This window comes from Procambarus clarkii, chromosome 59 (genome assembly GCF_040958095.1).
Source record: "Procambarus clarkii isolate CNS0578487 chromosome 59, FALCON_Pclarkii_2.0, whole genome shotgun sequence".
Lineage (NCBI taxonomy): Eukaryota > Metazoa > Arthropoda > Malacostraca > Decapoda > Cambaridae > Procambarus > Procambarus clarkii.
The window spans coordinates 23,051,216-23,066,047 of NC_091208.1; the positions used below are offsets into that span (position 1 = coordinate 23,051,216).

Here is a 14,832-nt window from a genome sequence, read left to right on the forward strand (position 1 = left end):
TGTAGTGGTAAGACACTCTCCTGGCGTTCCGCGAGCGCTTTGTCATGGGTTCGTATCCTGGCCGGGGAGGATTGACTGGGCGCAAATCTTTAACTGTAGCCTCTGTTTAATTCAACAGTAAAATGTGTACTTGGTTGTAACAACGATTCTTCGCGGCGGGGATCGTATTCCAGGGACCTGCCCGAAACGCTACGCTTACTAGTGGCTCTACAAGAATGTAACAATTCTTGTATATATCTCAAAAAAAAAGACAGCTCTCGGCACCTGCACAATGTCTTAGAAACCCCGGAATGACAGAGAATGTCTGTCATTCTCCACACATAGAACATTCTTTATGAAGAACCTCTGATAATACTCCTTAGAATAACCAATTTACTTGAATTATCATTCATAAAAATGGTATCATAAGTAGTGTGTTATCTGCGTCCACCCTCGCAGATAAGAATAACATATCTGAAGGTCATTGTTTTTCTGGACGTGTGACCTGAAATACATAATATACCTACACACTCGGACCCTCAGTCGCTGGACCGCCTCCGCCGGACCAGTTCCTGCCTCGAACTCTCCCCTTGACCAGTTGGTAATGACTTTACTCTGCTCAACCCAACAGCGCAAAATCTTCCAGCAAATCCATGGTAATTGTATTGCGACTTCACATACATTAATTAAATCCTCTCACGAAATAGAGTTGAATAGTAGCATAAAGTTTCGCGAAGCCAATTTAGGTTCTAATTAATGTGTAAATTCTTTTATTATATATCTCTTAAGAAATGTAAGAATGTGAGCATGTTCTTGTATGAGGGTCCCGTCACTGTGTATAGATATATGTGGTCAAAGTTACCCTGTGAACCCCTGTCAAACCTTATCCACCGTCAAGCCTTGCCTGCCACCGTCTACATGTGCTTGTTGTTGTTGTTGTTATAGATTCAGCTACTCGGAACAAGTTCCAATTAGCACGGGCTATGGTGAGCCCGTAGTGGACTTACCTGGCACAGGAGCGGTGCTGAATGAATCTGTGTGTACATCTGGACCTTCAGAGCTCTCCTAATCTACCAGAGGACCCAAAACAAAAGAACGGAACATAGCGAGCGCTATGTCATATGTTCGTATCCTGGCCGGGGAGGATTTACTGGGCGCAATTCCTTAACTGTAGCCTCTGTTTAACGCAACAGTAAAATGTGTACTTGGATGAAAAAACGATTCTTCGCGGCAGGGGATCGTATTCCAGGGATTATAGGATTAAGGACTTGCCCGAAACGCTACGCGTACTAGTGGCTCTACAAGAATGTAACAACTCTTGTATATATCTCAAAAAAAAAAAAAAAAAAAACATCACTTTCGCCAGCCGCTTCCATTTTCTACTACGACAATTTTTGGCCTTATGTAACGCATACGATCGAAATGTGACGTTCTATGAAGGAGGACAGGCTGACTGCGACACTTCATAACCTGCGTGTGTGGATTACTTCCCAGCGAGGCGACACTGTGTGCTATTAACGAGTGTGGTGTCGCTGCAGGTCATTGTCACAAGACAGGTGCAGGAATGCTAGACTCCAAATGCCTTACACCACCCGGCCACTATATCAAGAACTCACACGATGGTTTGTAAGGATAACACAGTAACGAGGTGACCGCAGTAACGAGGTGGCCACAGTAACAAGCATTACATGAGACATGCATTAAACTCAATGCTTAATTATATTCGATTCTATTACCACGGGTCAGACCTGGGCACTGTTACCTTTGACATACTTGTAATTGTTCCAGGCACTTTAGGTACTTGGAACAATACCTAAGAGAGAGAGAGAGAGAGAGAGATAAAACAATCATCCTTATCCTACTACAAGAGGCACTAGGGACTGATGCAGTCATACATAACACTGTCTTAGTTACAGCAGCTGGCACAGTATGACTTGAAATAGCACGGCATGGTACAGTATGACATGATATAACACAGTATGGCACGGTGAGATACGGTATGGCACGGTATGACACGATGTGACATACTTTGGAACGATATCGTAAAGTGCTTGAAAGCACTAACGCCAGCAATCTGTTGACATTCTTGTGATAAAAGCTAGCAGTGTTCGGACTGTCAGTATCAGGTTCCAGTTGTTATGAGCGTTGGCTCCATCTCTGGGTCTTCACAAACATCTCCATAAATACTTAACCTATATATGATTGGCGTCTATGGAAGAAAATGCTGTAATCATTCTGTGGGATTATGATAAAGATAGATTTGTTAATAATGTTGTAATTATTGTGCAGGAACCTTGTATCTAAATTGCTTACGTTTCTTCTAAAATTTTGTGTAAATGTTCCGTGCACATAAAATATATTTTTATTATTTTTTCAAATTTGTTTAGACTCGAACTTAAATGCTAATATTTATTATAATAAAGCTTTCTCCTGACGCTCAGACCTTGAACTTGCGGTAGGCCGGTCAGCAAATATGCCTCCAAGCAGCCCAGTAAGTCTTCACGCAGTCCGGTAGGCCTCCAAGCAGCCCAGTAAGTCTTCACGCAGTCCGGTAGGCCTCCAAGCAGCCCGGTAGGTCTTCACGCAGTCCGGTAAGCCTCCAAGCAGCCCAGTAGGTCTACACACAGCCCGGTAGGCCTCCAAGCAACCCAGTAGGTCTTCACGCAGCCCGGTAGGCCTCCAAGCAGCCCAGTAGGTCTTCACGCAGCCCGGTAGGCCTCCAAGCAGCCCGGTAGGTCTTCACGCAGCTCGGTAGGCCTCCAAACACCGTGTTCAGCATCCAACGCCTTGGTCGTCTGACAAATGGTACATCCCTGCACATTCCCATAGACGAATCCAGAAATTCAAACATCGACAGCAAGGAGGATTTAGAAAAATCTTGAGGAGGAGGATGTCGTCGAAGGTCGTCGAAGGGACGACTATGGAATCCTCGACGTTGGAACTCGTCGAGGATTGTCATGTACCAAGTAAAGTCCTACTTCCTGTTTACCCCGTCCCTTGACGCTATACCTTATCTTGATATAAAATATGATTCATAAGTTAACAGATTGATTAAATGCTGCAATCTATAATATACAAGGGAATATTAAATCAGTCACAGATCCCAGCAATACTCACAGCAACACCTAGAGTTTCTAACACTACCCACACTCCCAACAACACCCACAGCTCCGAGCAATACTCACAGCGCCCAGCAACACCACCAGTTTCCAACAATTCCCAGCAATACTCACAGTGTCCAGTAACACCCACAGGGCCCCATAGCCCACAACACACAGGAACAGCCACACCCCCATGCTGCGTGTGGCCAAGTGTACTGATGTTCTCCTGGTGGTTCAGAACCGGGGCACATGTGGGGTGCGCGCTACACCCTGGCCCTGCTGGGGTTCTTGGGCTTCTCGTCGGTATATGCCATGCGGGTCAACCTGTCCGTCGCCATTGTTGCCATGGTGCAGGGAAGCAACTCCGCCAACACCACCAACTACACCGACCCGTCCTCACACTACGCTTGTCCCCTGCCGGACGACTTCGATACTGAGGGCGCTAATAACGTCAGTCTCCACACTTTGTATGATATCAGTAATTTATTTCAATACCGAAATAATTAAATCAATAAATATGTAATGGAATGATTAAATGTTTCAGATATGTTGGGTAAAATCCATAAATATATAATAATTATATAAGTGAAAGGCATATAGGCCTACAGCTACCCCCGCCCAGTGGGCACAGAGCAAATATCTATGCAGTATAAACCTTCTCTACACTAGTTACCCCTTTTAAGTACAGGGAAATATATAAGAATCACTTTCTTAGTTGCTTGAAAATAAGAACATATCAGTAAGACGTCTCCACTCGCAGGACGGCGAGTTCGACTGGGACTCACAAACTCAAGGGCTGATCCTTGGCTCGTTCTTCTATGGGTACACTGTGACCAACCTTGTGGGTGGGCGGATAGCAGAGTACTTGGGCGGGAAGGTGGTGTACGGTACAGGGATCCTTCTCACCTCCGTCCTCACCCTTCTCTCCCCCCTCTGTGCCAGGACCTCAGCTCAGCTCTTTGTCGCCATCAGGATCTTGGAAGGAATAACTGAGGTAGGATATATTAACCATGGTACTATGTATTAATCGTGGTAGGAGTGAATTCCTCAACTTCCAGCTGGTGAATATGTTAATGTTTCACTGATTCGAGTTTTACTAATATATTAACCTTCGATTTAATGTCATTGCTCATATTTCATGAAGAAATATCTTTGTCAGTGCCACAAAGTAATAAGCATACGTTTCTTACCAAGGGCGTGACTTTCCCGGCTATGAATTCCATGTTAGCTAACTGGGTGCCCCCGAAGGAGCGAGCCAAGTTCTCCACCCTGATATATGCCGGTACGTCACCCAGCCAGTGATCACCACCCTGTCCCATCGTCACTCTCAGTGCCCCATCATCACTCTCAGTACCCCATCATCACTCTTAGTGCCCCATCATCACTCTCAGTGCCCTATCGTCACTCTCAGTGCCCCATCGTCACTCTCAGTGCCCCATCATCACTCTCACCCTCGCCGCGTTCTCGATTCACTCACCTTCATGACCACCTCGACCCTATACCAATACCCGCTCCTCAAAGTCTGAATATAAATGCATAAAACAATTGAAACTATCAATACGTTACATCTTTATCTCCTCCCTTCACATAAAGTTAATACATCATCTCTCCACTGTTGCCACCCATCACTTCTCATGTAATTACTGATCCCTCACGTCTTCACACATGTATCGTCATTAAAATACAACACCTCAAGATGTGATTTGTTCATTTGATGCATCACGCTATTGGGATTTCTGTGTGTAACCTCAAGATGTATTATTCCTGCACCATGACGACAGTGTATTATGATATTAATGTTATATGGAGGATATAAATTCGTCTTAAATGATATGTTGTTGTTGTTAAAGATTCGCTACCTGGAACAAAATGTCCCAAGTAGCACGGGCTATGGTGAGCCCGTAGATTAAATGATACATTGTACAGGTGTACAGTTCGGGACGGTGGTGACGCTGTCCGCCAGCGGCTGGATGTGCGACTCCGATTTCCTGGGAGGATGGCCGTCTGTGTTCTACGTTTTTGGCGCTCTGGGCCTTGTGTGGAGCGTCGCGTGGTTCTTGCTGGCGTTTGATAACCCGGGGACTCATCCCAGAATCTCCGAGGAAGAAAAAAAATACATTATTCGCTACTGCGGCAAGAAGAGAGATAAGGTACAGTTCGGTATTTCAAATTGTGTAGTTATCCCTTTAAAGAGTAACATGTTCTTTGACAAATTTGGTAGAAAGTATTATTAGAAAACGTGTATAAACCGAAGGATTGACTTACATTACACGAAATGGATTCTATACAATTTATTACATATGCCAACATATTGATCTGCATAGTAAAATAAATAATAGGTTAATAATATTATAACACTATATTTAAATTCGGTCATCTCTACAAAAAAATAATATTAAATTTTGCAAGCACACTTTGCGTTTGTGATGTCTTCGCTGAGCTAATCAGTCTCAATGGTTCTACAGGGTTGTTGTTGTTATAGATTCAGCTACTCGAAACAAGTTCCAAGTAGCACGGGCTATGGTGAGCCCGTAACCTACCTGGCAGAGGAACGGAGCAATTAGCACGGGCTATGGTGAGTCCGTAGTGGACTTACCTGGCACAGGAGCGGTGCTGTCACTAACTTCTGGGTCATTTTGTTCTACAGGGACAACACAACACTAACATATTGTTTGGTATGAGTATGATGTTGACCCTTGCCTCTCCTCCCTTCACCACAGCCCTTGCCGTTGCCCTGGAAGGCCGTGTTGACATCCGTCCCAGTGTGGGCCGTCATCGTGGTCCACTTCGGCTACAACTGGGGGTTCTACACGCTCCTCACGGAGCTCCCCACCTACCTCAATAACATCCAGCACTTCGACATGAAGAGTGTAAGTGTTGCACTCTATATATATGGCACCTGCAGGTGTAGCAGGTGTACTTGGTGGACACTCGCAGAGTATAATGACTGGGCATCTTTCCTGCAAAGATCACTCCAGCGGACCCAGTTATTGGGGACATACCTTAAGATGATTCAAGGGGGTTCAAGGTCCCCGCGCCCCGGTCTGTGACTAGGCCTCCCGGTTAATGGACTGTCCAGTCTGGCTTTTGGACGCAGCTGCTCGCAGCCTGACGTAATGAATCACAGCCTGGTTGATCAGGTATCCTTTAGAGGTTTTTATCGAGTTCTTTCTTGAATACTGTGAGGGGTTGGCCACCATACCTGCTGCTAATGACACTCCCTCTGCCAACAGAATGGGCTGGTGTCAGCACTGCCGTACCTGGTCATGTGGATCTTCAGCCTCATATACTGTGCCATCATCGACCGGGTTATCGCTAAGGGCAAGATTTCCTTCATCGCCGTCAGGAGACTCTCCATGGCAATAGGTAATTAGTAGGCATCCATGTTGACCAGACCACACACTAGAAGGTGAAGGGACGACGACGTTTCGGTCCGTCCTGGACCATTCTCAAGTCGACTTGAGAATCGACTCAATCGACTTGACTTGAATCGATCTCAATCGACTTGAGAATGGTCCAGGACGGACCGAAACGTCGTCGTCCCTTCAAGTTCTAGTGTGTGGTCTGGTCAACATACTTCAGCCACGTTATTGTGACTCATCGCCTGCATAGGCATCCATCAGTCTCAGGAGACTATGGAGTTGCGCTCTGGTTGTCGGTCTGGAGTGGCCTCTCCAGGGCACAAAGCCAGGGTAGGTTGACACGGGGGAGAAGTTATTAGTACGTGTTATAATGTGGTTATTAAGACATAAAATCACAAGTATAATAATCATATTTATACAAGAGTATTTATATATAATACATAAACAATGGAGATTTCGAAGGAAAGAGAAGTATAGTACTTTAGGCTACCCAGAAACGTCGGAATCTTATGCTTGTTTTACATTCAAAATGATCAACCACCGGATTTTTTTAGCCAAATATCTCCCGTTTACGCAGCTCGTCCTCCTCAGGTTTCCCAACGTCAAGAAAACGGTCAATTTAAAGTGCCTATATCCTAACCTACCAGAGGATCCAAAACAGAAAACGGGACATTACGTCACTTTCGCCAACCGCTTCCAGTTTTCTAGTACGACAATTTTTGGCCATATGTAACGCATACGATCGAAGTGCGACGTTCTTTGTAAAAGAACAGGGGCCAGATTCACGAAGTAGTTACGCAAACACTTACGAGCCTGTCCATCCTTTCTGAATCTTTGGCGGCTTTGTTTACAATTATTAAACAGTTAATGAGCTCCGAAGCACTAGGAGGCTGTTTATAACAATAACAACAGTTGATTGGCAAGTTTTCATGCTTGTAAACTGTTTAATAAATGTAACCAAAGCTGCCAAAGTTTGAAGACAGATGTACACGTTCGTAAGTACTTGTGTAACTCCTTCGTGAATCTGGCCCCAGGTTGTTTCACTGCGAACTGTAGGTAGTTACTATGGGTGACTGTAACCACTTCATCGCGGCACACTAGATGTGGTGGGGGGGGGAGGGGGGGCGGTGTGTATGATAAACTAATCAAATTATGAAACTACCTCACTACATATGTAAGTTGCTTAGCATGGAGACTGTACTTGTGGTCGTTCTCAAATCCATTGTTGATGTAACAATATATATATATATATTGACCTGTGTAACTAACCTATCAACACTAACTTGCTTAACTAAATGAATTTTGGGGCTCAATCCTTGTGCCCATTATGTGCCTCTGTGACGTTTTCCACTACCGCCCACATGATAGGTATTGGGTGCACTACCATCCACAGGATGGTTAGGGGGTCCAATACTGCCCACAGGATGAGTATGGGGTCCAATACTGCCCACAGGATGAGTATGGGGTCCAATACTGCCCACAGGATGAGTATGGGGTCCAATACTGCCCACAGGATGAGTATGGGGTCCAATACTGCCCACAGGATGGGTATGAGGTCCACCTCCATCACCCACCGGATAGATATGGGGTACAATACCGCCCACAAGATGGGTATGGGGTGCATAACAAATATAATAAACTAAGCTAAACTGCTTTACAAGCAAGTCACAGACCTGGCAAGGAAGATTACCTTATGACGGCTGTAGTGGTGTCAGGCATGACGGCCCAAAACATATATATTCCTATTACCAAGACGAACCATTAACACACACAGAGATCACACTAACGTGATGCATCAAATGAACAAATCCACAAGGGCCGTGACGAGGATTCGAATCTGCGTCCGGGAGCATCCCAGACATCCCAGACGATGTCTGGGATGCTCCCGGACGCAGGTTCGAATCCTCGCCACGGCCCTTGTGGATTTGTTCACGAACCATTAACTTGTGTGAAGTAGACCGCCCTCAGAGGACGACCTCTGAACATGGGTTATTTAGTCAATTTTATTTGTACACTCATCTTCAGTGATCGGTGGTTAAGGGAAACACTTGTTTCATCTCATCTGAAACGAGATGAAGTGGGTGACGTTTCGGTCCACCCCGGACCATTGTCAGGGAAAAGGCGGACCACTATCAGGTCCAGGACGGACCGAAACGTCGCCATTTTCCTTTCTTTACAGATGTTATTGTGACTTGGTGTCAGCAAATGATCTATCACAGCTCTCGTTACACATTTTGTCTCTTTTGATGTTCTTCAGGTGTTTACGGACCGATGTTGGGCCTCATTGCCATGTGCTTTGTGAACTGCGACGCGAAGCTGGCCATGGGGATGCTGTGTGTGGCTGTTGGCTTCAACGGGGCCTCGTACAGCGGCTACATGTGCTCCCACCAGGACCTCTCCCCCAACCTGGCCGGCTCCCTCATGGGCCTCACCAACGCCATCGCCAACATATCTGGCTTCGTCGCCCCAGCAGTCACTGGCGCCATCACTGAAAACAACGTGAGTCCCGCCTCTCTCTGTATTTGGAGATCCCGCTAGCGTCCAGGAGATGCTCCACTCAGGTGTTGTCCTCCCGCTAGCGTCCAGGAGATGCTCCACTCAGGTGTTGTCCTCCCGCTAGCGTCCAGGAGATGCTTCACTCAGGTGTTGGCCTCCCGCTAGCGTCCAGGAGATGCTTCACTCAGGTGTTGGCCTCCCGCTAGCGTCCAGGAGATGCTTCACTCAGGTGTTGGCCTCCCGCTAGCGTCCAGGAGATGCTCCACTCAGGTGTTGGCCTCCCGCTAGCGTCCAGGAGATGCTCCACTCAGGTGTTGGCCTCCCGCTAGCGTCCAGGAGATGCTCCACACAGGTGTTGGCCTCCCGCTAGCGTCCAGGAGATGCTTCACTCAGGTGTTGGCCTCCCGCTAGCGTCCAGGAGATGCTCCACTCAGGTGTTGGCCTCCCGCTAGCGTCCAGGAGATGCTCCACACAGGTGTTGGCCTCCCGCTAGCGTCCAGGAGATGGTCCACTCAGGTGTTGGCCTCCCGCTAGCGTCCAGGAAATGCTTCTTTTGTAGTATAAACATCTGGAACCTTTCACCGAGGATGTGAAATATTTTCATCTTGTGTCCCATATGAATCCATTTCTCCTACTGATCCTCATCACTTGATAATTTACATTTTCCTCTCTATCTCTACCTCTTGATGCCTGTCACCCGTTCTCACCGTCTCTCCTTTGCTCTCCCTTCTCCCCCTCTCTTTCTCTCTCTCACTCTGTTCTCTCCCTCAGCAATCGCTGAGCGCATGGAGGACGGTGTTCCTCATCTCCTCAGCGACGTACCTGGTCAGCAACACCATCTACCTCATCTTCATCTCCGCCGACGTGCAGCCCTGGAACAACCCGAGACCCGGCACGGACGCAGGGCAGATGAAGGAGAAGGAGGAGGCGAAGCAGCAGGACTAGAGAATACTCGAGCAGGAGAGCAAGATGCTCCTCCACTAAGGCAAGTTCTCTCCCGTTGTGTTCCTTAACAACGTAACTTTAGATCAAGGTGTTCCTGTCGGTCCTCCCGGCATCCTTATTGAAGAAAATACAACGACAAATAATTCACAGAATACAATTTGCTTGAAAATGGCGTGGCCTGGTTACCTGGTTGATACCTGGTTGATGGGTTCTGGGAGTTCTTCTACTCTCCAAGCCCGGCCCGAGGCCAGACTTGACTTGTGAGAGTTTGGTGTAGTGGGTGAAGTGTACGTCACTCAGTCAGGTTTCAGCCAGCACTGGATTGGTGACTTCATATATGGTCGTGTCCTTAGCTAGGAGGAGCTTGATTAGCCTAGGAGAGAGAGAGTAATATCCATTACTCCCATCACACAATGACACTAATACAAGCTTTTGTTTTTCAGAAGTCACCAAGAAGTTGTGACCATCCGTGACAGGGAAGGTGATGACCTACCGTGGCCTCAGAGCGTCCCTACCCTCTCTCCTACCAGCGTCATCACGACAAAACCTGCAGCAAAGATGTCTGCGTCAGGAGACATAAATATGAGTCACCCCGGCGACCTGAGCCTTCCCTCCTGGTGCTGAAGTCCGTCGCTTCATCACTGAACCATTCTGAAAGTGCTGCTCACCTTAAGTCAAACATAAAACATGGAATATATTGGAAGATATTAATCCAGACCACTTCAAAAGGTCCCCCAAAGTACGGGACACATGGGACACGAGCACCAGGGTCAACAAACAACAATGAAGGTCAGACAATAGATATCTTTTCCCACAGGATAACAAGCCCACTGAAGACGTAAATGACAAGACAATATTTAATTTTAAAATTCATCCTGAAAACAATTCTCAGGAACTATGGGGAGATCTTTAAGACAAGTTCGCCAAGTCGACGACAGCGTTTAATATATTTTTTGTGTGTCTTTGAAAGGTCTTGGAGAAGATCTGTCCCGTCAAGGCCGGTAGAGATAGCGGGCTTAACATAAATTCAAATAAATAACCGAGAGAAAAAAGACAATTCAGTTTCCATGACATAATTACCAATGTACATAATTGACCTTTTTTTGAGGGGAATTATTAAGCGGGATTATACACGTGAGATATATATATATATATATATATATATATATATATATATATATATATATATATATATATATATATATATATATATATATATATATATATATATATATATATATATATATATATATACTTGAGTTATGATATATCATTATTATATATACTATATGTGTGTATGTTATATTTATGTCCTATTTATATATTTCTAATTTATTTATTACACATTAAAATGTGGTTTGTGAGCATGAGATTAAGCGTCGTGTTGACCATCGTGGACACTTGCCAGCAGTGACAGGAAGCCGTCACTTGACCAGTGGTCACTTGACAGTGCTAAGTGGAGGGTCTTGACCCGGGCAAGACGTACCTGTAGCAGTTAGGCACGGGAGACATCTCCCGTCACGCAGGGTGCAGTCGCACCTCCACAGATCTCCAGTATCAGCTCTTGATACTGGTAATGGCTCAAAAGGGACACCACTTACGGGCTATTCATGCCCGTGCCACCTTTTGGGTGGCTTAATCTTCATCAATCAATCAGTAGTTAGGTTACCAAAGGTACGTCTACGTACGTCAGTTACTGAGCACGTGGTAGTTACTCTACCACGGTTGTTACACTACCACGTGTCTCTAAAACAGGATGACCTCTTGTATAACACCAATTCAAATGAACAAATCCACAAGGGAGCCGTGACGAGGATTCGAACCTACGTCCGAGAGCATCCCAGACGCTGCCTTAATCGACTGAGCTAACCCATGTCGTAGCTCAGTCGATTAAGGCAGCGTCTGGGATCCTCTCAGACATGCATTCGAACCCTCGTCACGGTCCTTGTGGATTTGTTCATTTGATGCAACACGCTAACGGGATTTCAGTGTGTACCAATTCCAAATTAAGCCCCAAGTGTATTTAGTAAGTTCTTGAGTAAATAGTTGATAATTGTTAATACCTACGTGTTGTAAATTATATATATATAATGTCCTGAATTTATTAACATGAACTAAGATTATTAAATACACAAGATTCCTTAGTTCTGTAGTCCAGACTGTCTCTGAGCTGAGCCTTGTAGTGGGACAGAGACAGGAGCTGTGATGGGACAAAGACGGGAGCTGTGATGGGACAAAGACGGGAGCTGTGATGGGACAAAGACGGGAGCTGTGATGGGACAGAGACAGGAGCTGTGATGGGACAAAGACGGGAGCTGTGATGGGACAAAGACGGGAGCTGTGATGGGACAAAGACGGGAGCTGTGATGGGACAGAGACGGGAGCTGTGATGGGACAGAGACAGGAGCTGTGATGGGACAAAGACGTGAGCTGTGATGGGACAGACACGGGAGCTGTGATGGGACAGAGACAGGAGCTGTGATGGGACAGAGACAGGAGCTGTGATGGGACAGACACGTGAGCTGTGATGGGACAGACACGGGAGCTGTGATGGGACAGACACGGAAGCTGTGATGGGACAAAGACGGAAGCTGTGATGGGACAGACACGGGAGCTGTGATGGGACAGAGACGGGAGCTGTGATGGGACAAAGACGGGAGCTGTGATGGGACAAAGACGGGAGCTGTGATGGGACAGAGACGGGAGCTGTGATGGGACAGAGACGGGAGCTGTGATGGGACAGAGACGGGAGCTGTGATGGGACAAAGACGGGAGCTGTGATGGGACAGAGACAGGAGCTGTGATGGGACAGAGACAGGAGCTGTGATGGGACAAAGACGGGAGCTGTGATGGGACAGAGACAGGAGCTGTGATGGGACAGAGACAGGAGCTGTGATGGGACAAAGACGGGAGCTGTGATGGGACAGAGACAGGAGCTGTGATGGGACAGAGACAGGAGCTGTGATGGGACAGACACGGGAGCTGTGATGGGACAGAGACAGGAGCTGTGATGGGACAAAGACGGGAGCTGTGATGGGACAAAGACGGGAGCTGTGATGGGACAGAGACAGGAGCTGTGATGGGACAAAGACGGGAGCTGTGATGGGACAAAGACGGGAGCTGTGATGGGACAGAGACAGGAGCTGTGATGGGACAGAGACAGGAGCTGTGATGGGACAGACACGTGAGCTGTGATGGGACAAAGACGGGAGCTGTGATGGGACAGAGACAGGAGCTGTGATGGGACAAAGACGGGAGCTGTGATGGGACAAAGACGGGAGCTGTGATGGGACAGACACGTGAGCTGTGATGGGACTTCTTATAGCTGAGGGCCTTTAACCTGTTGAGATTTTACCACATGAATAATTTGTAAAAAATTAATTAGAATTAACAATAAAAATACATCAAACTGGAGTTATTAATAACCTACTTAATCTGTATCCTAGCACAACCCATCAAACTGTTGTTGCTCTGTATCCTAGCACAACCCATCAAACTGTTGTTGCTCTGTATCCTAGCACAACCCATCAAACTGTTGTTGCTCTGTATCCTAGCACAACCCATCAAACTGTTGTTGCTCTGTATCCTAGCACAACCCATCAAACTGTTGTTGCTCTGTATCCTAGCACAACCCATCAAACTGTTGTTGCTCTGTATCCTAGCACAACCCATCAAACTGTTGTTGCAATAACTTTATACAAATTTAATTCACTTGACTTGCAACTATATCAGTCTCAAATGATGGTTAATTAGTTCTATTTCATTATTCCTTCATTAGTATGATAATATGATAGTAATCAATCATCAAAGTCAATATTTGAGCGAGTGATTACCGTATCAAGATATTAATTGATCAAATCTTGATAACCATTGGCTAACTGTTGTTAAGCAATAAAAGGGTCAGTCTAGTAGCACCTATGAAAGATTAAGGCCCCCAACAGTCTCCGTGGTGTAGTGGTAAGACACTCGCCTGGCGTTCCGCGAGCGCTTTGTCATGGTTCGTATCCTGGCCGGGGAGGATTTACTGGGCGCAAATCCTTAACTGTAGCCTCTGTTTAACTCAACAGTAAAATGTGTACTTGGTTGTAACAAGGATTCTTCGCGGCGGGGATCGTATTCCAGGGACCTGCCCGAAACGCTACGCGTACTAGTGGCTCTACAAGAATGTAACAACTCTTGTATATATCTAAATGGAAAAAATTGTTTAAATTGTTATTATATTCACGCAAGAATTCCTGTCTTCGTGGAGACCACTAGTGTTAGTGGACCTCAGGTAAATTCAGGTAAATACGTCGGGAAGCCTAACGTATAGAAGGAAGCGAGCTTGGAACGAAGCTGCCACCCAGTTGGGTGGGTGTGGAGCATATGACTGTAAAGCTGCCGCCCAGTTGGGTGGGTGTGGAGCACATGACTGTAAAGCTGCCGCCCAGTTGGGTGGGGTGTGGAGCACATGACTGTAAAGCTGCCGCCCAGTTGGGTGGGTGTGGAGCACATGACTGTAAAGCTGCCGCCCAGTTGGGTGGGTGTGGAGCACATGACTAAAGCTGCCGCCCAGTTGGGTGGGTGTGGAGCACATGACTGTAAAGCTGCCGCCCAGTTGGGTGGGTGTGGAGCACATGACTGTAAAGCTGCCGCCCAATTGGGTGGGTGTGGAGCACATGACTGTAAAGCTGCCGCCCAGTTGGGTGGGTGTGGAGCACATGACTGTAAAGCTGCCGCCCAGTTGGGTGGGTGTGGAGCACATGACTGTAAAGCTGCCGCCCAGTTGGGTGGGTGTGGAGCACATGACTGTAAAGCTGCCGCCCAGTTGGGTGGGTGTGGAGCACATGACTGTAAAGCTGCCGCCCAGTTGGGTGGGTGTGGAGCACATGACTGTAAAGCTGCCGCCCAGTTGGGTGGGTGTGGAGCACATGACTGTAAAGCTGCCGCCCAGTTGGGTGGGTGTGGAG

General features: G+C 46.8%; 1 protein-coding gene across 1 annotated transcript; it reads left to right on the forward strand.

Moving 5' to 3' along the window:
• Positions 1 to 482: 482 nt before the first annotated feature.
• Positions 483 to 13,292, forward strand: LOC123768144 (putative inorganic phosphate cotransporter). The gene is made up of 11 exons (XM_045758492.2): positions 483 to 635; positions 2,421 to 2,945; positions 3,319 to 3,530; positions 3,841 to 4,074; positions 4,275 to 4,362; positions 5,007 to 5,230; positions 5,801 to 5,950; positions 6,314 to 6,446; positions 8,700 to 8,941; positions 9,710 to 9,923; positions 10,327 to 13,292. Exons 2-10 carry the CDS (start codon positions 2,870 to 2,872, stop codon positions 9,881 to 9,883), a joined length of 1,533 nt encoding a protein of 510 aa, XP_045614448.2. The 5' UTR covers positions 483 to 635; positions 2,421 to 2,869; the 3' UTR covers positions 9,884 to 9,923; positions 10,327 to 13,292.
• Positions 13,293 to 14,832: the final 1,540 nt, after the last annotated feature.